This window comes from Pygoscelis adeliae, unplaced genomic scaffold, assembly GCF_000699105.1.
Source record: "Pygoscelis adeliae isolate BGI_AS28 unplaced genomic scaffold, ASM69910v1 Scaffold463, whole genome shotgun sequence".
NCBI lineage: Eukaryota > Metazoa > Chordata > Aves > Sphenisciformes > Spheniscidae > Pygoscelis > Pygoscelis adeliae.
Window position 1 is genome coordinate 283,737 of NW_008824471.1, and position 9,692 is coordinate 293,428.

Sequence of the window (9,692 nt, forward strand, 5' to 3'; positions counted from 1 at the left end):
GAACAGAATGTAAGACAGAATCCACCTTGAACACACACACACACACACAAAAACCCAAGAAAATCCTCCAATTGTCATCAGTGAAAGGCAAAAATCGCAAAAAAAAAAAAACAAAAAACCAACATTATGACAACAGTTTTAGTACACCCTAAACTTGGGAACCACAGAAAGTAGCTACCATCATGCCCTTTTTCACCTTGCTGTTCCTTAGCCCCTCTCAAGAGACAGGGCCAGATCCACAGCTAGAGGCAGCAGCTATGCCAGCTGCTACTACTGCTTCAATGGATATTGGAAAAGCTGGTGAGACAAGGATAATTAAGGGCATGTGCAAGCTCTGTAGGAACCCTAACATGACTATCAGCAGCAACAAGCAGGAGAAGAGGCATATTGAACAGCTGAAGTTACTGGTAATAAATCAAAATTACCTTGGTTCAAACACTTTGGATAACAGAGACCATGTCTCAATAGTTATTATTTTTTCTGTTTCCCAAATTGCCATTTTTAGAGTTTACCAGCCAGTTTCAGCAAAGCCAAGTCTTGACTGACGTTACATCAGAGGCTAGCCAAGATTTATTCAGATCAGCCATTAAAAATTGATGTGGGTGTCTCAAGAGAATTATTTGTATCCCATACCAAGCACAAACTGCAAAACCTCAAGTTTTAGTCATCACTACTTTTTTTATTTCTTAAATGTCAATCAGTTGACATTCCTTTTAATGTGTAAAAAAATATATATGGCTTTTGACCCAAGTCCAGCATTCTGAAATCAAATTTTGTGGAACAAAACTAAGAGTGTACAGCACCCTCTAAAGTGAAAAGCTGCCTCTTAGCAGACCTGGTCCAGTTGTAGAAAAATAAGATGTCTGCTTTCAGTCAGCCATTCACTCCACATATAATTCAGTGTGAAAGTTACATGGGACAGACAGTAAAAAACAAAGTACAAACAGCATTGTTTCATCTAAACCAATACAGTTTTCCAGTCAGTAGAGTTCAGATTCTAATTTCAATTCTGAAGCCAGAATTTGTCTGCCTGATAAATTTTACAGACCTTCCCCCATCTCCCCGCAGCTCTTTATTTGAATTGCAATGTACGTATCAGTAGAAGACACAGTAAATTTTACAGTGGTGCTTGTACGTGACAAGTACATTTATTTGCCCTAATATTTGCCCTCAATTATTAGGACAGGGTTGTAAATTCTTTTAAATTATCTATTTGTGGTTTTGGATTACAACATGCAAAGCAGGCTAAAAAAATTTAAGTTTCTGTGTCTACACGTCAAAAGACAAAAAAATTTATTTCAATCATTTCTTAGTTAAATCTCAAATACTCAAGTTCCTCCTGAATATTCTACTCAATATTATTGAATAACAAGTTCCTCTGTCTGTGTAACAAACAAAATAGGAAACGGTTTGCAGCCTACAGCAATCTGCCTTCACATTGTGGCAGTCACAAATGACCTGTAAGGCAAGATGCATTTCAGTTCTCAACCATAAACCAAAACTGAGTTTTGCAGCAAGAAGCTCAAAAATTACAAATCATAATTCATTATTTTAGTTTCAAACATATTTTCATTTCTTCAAAAAGTGCTATTTCCAATGCACCCTTTTAGATGGGTGGCAACAATCCCTTCAGCAATAGGTGAAGACGTGCAAAAAAGCCCACTTTTCTACTTCCCTGACTTGTTTTTGTTACAAAGCCCTCAAGAGAAATAAATACATCAGTAAAGAGGAAGGTCTTTTTGGCAACATATGCGGTAAGTATTCCTTATGTAATAAGAGTTTAAGGAATGATTAACAGAAGAGGAACCTCATGTTGAATTACAATAAGCAGATCAGAAAGGCTGCATTTGTATACATGAACAACAATACAATCACAACAAAAAAAGATGCAGCCTTTACTGGGAAATACAGCTTACAACATACCTCAATGATTCCTCTCTCAGGCTACAAAAAAATTGGACAATCATTTAATAAAAAAAAAAAAAGAAAAGGACCATCTATTACCATTCTGTCTCAGCACATTCTGCAAACCTAAGTGCCTGTTCCTGAATTTCAGTGAAAGTGCTCACACAGCAGAAATATAAGAATTCAATAATTCTTGTCTTACTTATTAAAAGTGCTTACCCCAAGTACTAAATATATGCCACAGGCAGCAATTGATCTTACAGCACTTCAGTTAAGTGCAATATATTTAACACATGAAGAAACCCAGTTTCATCACATAGAGAAGGATTCAATGTTAGCAGGTAGCAGCTGCCAGCCCTTGGATACTGTTATTAGAAATGGTTTAGGCAGTTTATACACGCAGCATTGATGTGCCTTCTGGTTCAGGCATCAGTAGCTAGATCACGCACTTGAATCACTCTGTGAAAGGCACCTTAAAATAGAGCTGGGGTCTGAGATCACTTTTATCACTGTAAACGCAAAGCAGTTGCATTGACTCTTATGTTTAAAGTCAATGTGCTGGATTTACTCCCAGACTCCTCTGGGAGTCCAGAAGAGACAAGAGTGACACACACCAACCAACAAAAAAAACTGAGCAAAGGTGAGTATTCTTTGGAAAGGCAGACTGGTGTAACCCATACAAAGAGACAAAAGCAATTTATTTCTTACACATGGAAAATATTCCAGTTTTCCATAGCACTGTACATTGCTCCCACTCTGTATATTTTTTCCATTTGAAGAATACAAAGTGAAGAAGATTAAGTTCTTCCTTGGCTAGGCCTACGCAGCTACCCAGGACAAAATGGGAGCCATTAGCTGATATAACTAAGAGGATAACATAGTGCAGTAGTTGCGTGTGTTCAGGTTGTGTGCAGCACATCGAACCCGATGAGCAGAAAGACTTTCCCCTCATCTGACCTAGTTCTGTCAAAGATTCACACATGGAGATAGTGGGTGTAGAGGTGACACATGCAGTATCTTTAAAAATTTTGGAAGGCAACAACTCACAGTGAAGAATACCTAAGACCCTGACGGGGAAATGAAAGCTAGCTGAACTCCAGAAAATTCAGACAAGATATTAGCAGGCTGCCCAGGACTGTCAGCGTACAAGAAAGTGAACAGATCAGGGCCAAGCCATTTTACAAAAATGAAACAATGCTGGAAAAAAGTGCCAGAAGGATGGTTGGTTTCAGGACAAAGCTACCTGATGCTGCAGATATGTCCTATTTGAAAGGAACTACAAATTTAAAGAATCTTCTCCCCCCCCCCTCTTTTTTTTTTAAGCAGCATGTAAAAAATATTGTAAAAATCCAGTATAATTGCAAAAACATAACCCAATTTGCTGGATTGTGATTTGCAACTGACTGCACTGTGACAGATGCAGCATAGAAAGGCACTGTCCCCAAAGAGTTTTCACACAAAATCAACAAAGAACAGCAAAAATAAGGAGAAAATGATAATGTTTCTCAAAGAAACATTAATTTTTCATTGGATTATTCTAAAAAAATAAATATCGATTATCTCCAACTCACTGTATACCCAGCCATTGGTAGCTGGGTAGATTCTGTACAAACAGTGGAACAGGTTGCCCAGGAAAGCTGTGGAGTCCACCCTTGGAGCTATGAAAAGTCCAACTGTGCACGTCCCTGAGCAACCTGCTGTAGATGATCCTGCTCTGAGCAGGGGAATGGACTGGAGGATGCCCAGAGGCCCCTTCCCACTCCAGCAATTCCCTGATCAGATTAGAATGGATTTCTGAGAAGGTATTTAAGGATGACTGGTTTTCCACAAAATGAATCAGAGAGGGTGCTCTATAGACAAGTTAAAGCCTCGGAAAAAAGCAGAATACAATTGTGAATGAAGTCTACAAATATTTGTTAAATCAGCTGTACTGGTGGACAGAAGAGGACCTTGGACAATACCATGCAGGAAAAGCATTGGTCACCACTGATGAACAGATTCATGGAGGAACCTGACAGCGAGGGTAAGCAAAAGGAAATTCACAGTCTGGAAATGAATGGCCCAAAAAATCTAATCACCTACTTAAATCTAAAGTTAAAAAATATACACAACCGTGGCAGGTGTCTGAGGCAAATCTTAATCCAACATAGTCAATACTCCAGTCTTTCTGACCGTATCACTAATTTTCTTCACAGTTCCCAGGCAAGCCACTGTGTCTATTAGGGCAGTGCAACAAACAGGAATATATAAAAGGTCCCCCTATATAAAAGGGACAGCAGTCTTAGGTCAAAAGTGACCAGTGAGAAAGAAAAAAAGCTCTTGGTGAAAGAAAGATGTGACAGAATTGGGAACTACGTAAGCCACCTCAGTATTCATTTACCAAAATTTAATGGGCTTTGACCCAGGATTACAAAATAACTGAAATAACACAAGGGTCTTGCTCAAAACATACCACCAAAAACAACTTCAAAAAGCGTGCTTTATTTTGTCAAACCAACCTCCAAAACCAGAAATTCAAAACAAGAAACCATTTCTTCCTCTGTTACCTACTCTTCCCAATTACACCACAGGATGGTAATTACTACATGCCATTATATAACACATATATGTTCTTGTCCACCCCAAAAGAGAAGTTTTGTTTGTTACCTCTTACCGACAGTTATTTTGACAGTTCTTTTCTGAGAGTCCATCCTCATCTTCTCCCATAATATCCACTGCCGAAAATATCAGTGCAACCAGAATTGCAAAGCAGCATACCAGCGCAAAGATCACAATGCATCTTTGCTGGGACTGAAAGAGATTAAGATTAAAAAAAGTTTTAATGACATGAGCACATTCTAGTCAATGACCTGAGACTCTAAAACTTTTACATAAGATCTAAAATTCTTTGAAGGTCTTTCTGCCATAGCTGTCAAAATGAAACACACCTCAGGATGAAAACACTCTCAAAACTGTCCTTCAGGTATCACCTTGAGATGTATTTTAAATCTCTCACATTGTTAAATAATTCATGTAAAATAATAGTCATAATTTAAACTGTTTTCTGTTTGTACCACAAGGAAAGCATTATGCATTAAAATACTGATTCTTACATTAACTACGTATTTTCTGATTGCGCCTCACAGATGAAGTACACACTTAGGATGGCACTCAAAAGTCTTGAGAGTTTTGTTGTGTTTGGCTGAAATAAAACATGTCATTGCAAGAACACTGAAGAGCAAAGTCATTTTTTTTATTGCTACACAAAGTAACTTACTATGATTGTCACAGCAACTGAGACACTTTGGCAAGTCCTTGCCCCACCGTACTTATATAAGGAAAACAAATTCACAGATGAAAGATGGGATTCAAGGAAACAATGGGAGACTGTTGCTCAATATGAGGGCAATGCCCTTCGTATCTCAGATTAAATATTAAAACATGGCATAGCATGACCTTATTCTACAACATGAAATCCTGCAGTACTAAATCAGGTACAACTGCGTAAATCTCCTAAAGACAATCTCCTGACATGCAATTTACATAACTGCATGAATGTAAAGTATATTTTATTCTGAAACCAAATGTTCAAATGTGTATTTTTCTACTGAAGAAAATTTGCACAAAACCACACGCGTATATAAAAAAATATAAAAGACTAACTTCTGTTGCCATAGTTATTTTCTTAATTTTCACTATTGCCCTGTAATTAAAATTTCACATAAACAAAAAAAGCTTTATAAAGGAATGGGAAAGTGGGAAAGTATATGGAAAGGCAGGAAAAGTGTAAGGGAGAGGAATCAATGCCATGCCGTCATGCTTGCAGCTGAAAACCAGCTTCATAGTATTTCCATTGTTCCTGACATTTCATTTAAGAGGTATAAGTTTCAGAGTAACGTTTTCCAGTATGCATAAAAGGCCTGACTTTTTTTTTAAATAAGCTTCCAAAACTTCCAAACCAGTGTACATCCCAGAAGAAACAAGCTCCTGTATTTCAGAACAAATCAGATATAAGCATTTTATTTCAGTCTGTGAGAATCTGAAACACAGCAAGCAACTTCTTCAGACAAACAGGAACAACTTTTATGAAATTTAGTGAGATATGTATCCTTTTACCTCACAGTAACACTGAATATGCCACTTAGGTTATATGTGTATTTTAAATATAATGCATATTAGACACTTTTATACATTTCAAATATATGTTTAAATCTGTGTTTTCTAATACGTTACCTAAAATCTTACAAGAATGCAGCATAAGAAAATCTTCTTCAAGCATTTACAAAGCCTACTTCTGAAATAAATAAAATTTGGCCCTTTTTTTCCCTCCAGTGCTAGGTATAATCTTGGCAACGTATAAAAAGAATTAGAAATGACTGCATTCGGGTGTCCAGAACTAAGGCTGCAGTCAGACGCACAGTAGGACTTAAGAGAAAAATGTTAAAACATTGCCTCATACTACTGGCAAGAAAAACTAAGACGTGCCAAAGATAAAGAGATATTCAGATCTGGGACACTGCTTTATGCCATTTCTTCATCAGGACGGCTCACACTCTTGCTAAAATGACTATTGTCTCATGCAGATTTTTACAGTTCTGTAAGTGTATTTGCAGAAACTGTTTGATGCAGCTTCTTCCAAGTGCTGAGCATGTCACCATGGCAGCAAGACAGCAAAGCTACTCCTATACCAGCGAGCCAAACAGAGCCAGGGCTTGTTCTCCAGCCCCTAAGAGCAGGGGAATGTGACCCAGCACAGCTTGCAACACTAGCATTCTTTATCCTCCCAAAACAGGGTAACTGCAGCCATTCTACTCACTGGGAACAGTCCTGAGTCCATATTTTGGACAAATTTGTAGCACCAAGCATCCTAGCTACCGCACAGTATAAATGACTTCGTGCCATTGCCCCAGGGAATAACTCCCATCTTCCTGCTACATCACCATGCAAGCAGCAGAACAACTACACAGAGCTGCAGAGTCACCGAACCAGCAGGGACCATGGTAGCCTTCAAGGCTGGGCCAGCACACACGGAGGCAACAAGAGATATTTCATTAAAAGGAGTCCACAGTACTTCCATCACACTTGTCATAAGTCATAAAACAGCCCTAAAAACCCTTTTAACCAGCTTAAAACTTAAAGGCCAAAAGCTATATAAAACCTACAGTGTATCAAAAATTATATGGTGTCACAACTGAGGGGGGAAAGAAGAAGAAAAAAAAAGCCAGGTGCAAAGGATGCCTTAAGTTCCTTCAATACCAGGAAATTTTATGGTAGCAATTCCTAGGTGGTTATGTTCAAGGAATATGGAAAGGGGAGGCCAAAATAATTCTGAATAGATCCTCCTATTCTAGCTTTAATTCCCATTCCACATAAATTTGGGGAACATATTCAAGGCTTCTTGACTTCTGTGTTGTAGTTGAAATTTGTATAAAGTTTAAATCCCTGTTCTTTCAGTTCTGCATGTGTACAGCTTGTCAAGCTCTGCAGTTTGACTGACCGCTTCTCACTATAAGCAGCACAAAGTTAGCACCACTAATAAGACTACTGCTATTCTACCAGCACTAAAATAAAGACAGAACGGCACAAATCCTTTATAGTATGCATTTATCTTTGACAATTATAATGGATTAGTTATTTCACTTTCTCTTAAGTACCAGCTTAACAGTATGGTTACAAATAGTGTAGATGACCTTTTAAATCCATACACAAAAAAAGAACCACCTTATCAAACTGACAACAGTATTTTTTCTTTGAATGAAGGATAGCACAAAATATTAAATACAACAAAGCAAAAATTCCAAGTTTGCGACTCTCCTAACCCTACATTTTTAGTCACAGGTGTGAAGAGTCAGGTAAAGATCATTTAAAAAAAAATTTCTACAGCTAATAAGGAGGATTTTGAATGGTTTTACAGTTCATCTTGAAATTACTCCTGCTGCGGGGTGATTCTTTGATTACTTTGTAATCTATATATTACGTTAGAAATGAATATTTGAATATTGCTTAGATTCAAATTGATGTTTATATTAGAAAAAGAATAAAAAATAGCTACTGGCACCAAACAAGTCTTCCGAGCCTTTCTATTGACAATGGTAATAAATCTTAATTTTCATGCACTAACGCCATACTGCGGGCAATTTTCTAATAGGCTTTTTCTAATTAAAATAGATTAGAACAGACCATGTCACTGTTCTATTATAGCACCTGTGCATGCCTGTGTGTGTGTGTGTGTGCATGTGCGAGTAATAGCAGGCTTCTTGAAAGAATTCAAAATAAAAGAGCTCACGCCACAGACAGGCTAGAAGGAATCTGTTAGATTTGCTCTTCAGACTCTTGCATCAGTGGGCTTGGGCAGACTTTTTGCTTGATGCTATGTTGTCGTGTATCCCCTTGGCAACTGGGATCTCTCAGGGCTTATCAGACCTATCCTCCTGCTTCCTTCAGTAAATGCCTAAAAACCCTCTGTGTTTAAGCTTTCAGTTTTCAACACTTAATTACAGAATACAGGGTTGGGAGGGACATCTAAAGCTTATGTAGTCCATCTGTCCATATACATGATTAATTTATACAAATGTTACTTCTAACAGATATTTGTCTAACCTTTCCTTAAAAATCTCCAGTTGAAAGAGATCCTACAGTCTCTTCAGGCAACCCATCCCACATATTAGTATCTTATTGATGCCTAACTTAAGTCTCTTGTGCTGCAATATATTTTTTTTTCCTTCCCACACTTGCTGAAAACTGAGAACAGAGTATTTTGTTCTTTCCTGCTGCAGTTTCTTACATATTTGAAGACTGCTAGAGATGCTAAGAGGCCTGGGCCCAGAGCACCTACTCGCTTGACTGGACCTGTCAGAGGACAACCATGGCTGAGATTTCACTCTTAACAGTGTGGAGATCTGTCTACTGTAAGCCCAGAAATTCTGTTGCATGAGAGAAAGATTTATTCAGAGCTTATGGAAGACAGAAAGAAACTCCTGCAGGAACAAGGACTATAAAAAATGCTGCTATTTTTCATTTCATGAGCAAAATGCGTTTCTTTCACCTGCCTCATCTAGCTTAAACAATACCTACGTTAAAACAAATCCACCGAAACACTGCATTCACTAAAACAAAGCATGGTATTTTTCATGCTGTTATACCCCTAGGTAGAGAGTGAGAAAAAGAGCAAAGGCTGCACAATGGGTATGCAGTACAGTACTATTCAGACTAGATTTTAATCTGAGAAGGACCCCATCTGTTTGTTTATTATTAAGAAAAAGGATAGTCTGTGTCAGTTAAGGTTGCATCAGAGCCTGTGCTACCGAGGCAGAATTTAAAATGAGAGCAAGAAAGAAAACGGCTTCCATCTTCACTGCGCTCCCGTTGCTCAAAAGCTGTTAAGAACACTTCAGTGGCCCATAAAGCTTCCAGTTTCTTCACAAACAATAGGTATCTCTGTAACACAGTAAATTTAATCAGGAATTTACTTTTCCCTCAACACAGTACAAAAATGTCCTTATCTCCCCAAAGAGAAGCCATGAAATCGCAATGCTTCATCTACTGAGAAAACTGAGCACATAACAACAAAACATGTCATGGCTTTGAGCTAGTGCTTTATTTTTATGCCTATTTAAAGAATAAAGGAGGTAATATTTATACAGCATAGTAATACGGAGTTCATATCTGCTTGTCAGAACCACAGAGGCTCTAAGAGGTAGGTTTTCACATCTTCTGTCATATCAGTAGTCTACTCTTTCCTGCAGCATGTCTGAACGTGAATGTGAGAACAAAAGCACTGCTCTACAACACTAGTAACCTGTTCAACC

At 38.0% G+C, this 9,692-nt stretch overlaps 1 protein-coding gene across 2 annotated transcripts in view; it reads right to left on the reverse strand.

Annotated features, from left to right (window-relative positions):
- The window catches only part of PLD5 (phospholipase D family, member 5), a 195,313-nt gene that overhangs the window by 109,052 nt on the left and 76,569 nt on the right, over positions 1-9,692 (reverse strand). Inside the window, exon 2 of one of the 2 annotated variants that reach the window (XM_009321247.1) lies at positions 4,559-4,695. In XM_009321247.1, the coding sequence (XP_009319522.1) occupies positions 4,559-4,695 (137 nt within the window). Of the gene's footprint in view, positions 1-4,551; positions 4,698-9,692 lie in introns of those variants that run through there. The other variant, XM_009321248.1, reaches the window with a different exon arrangement.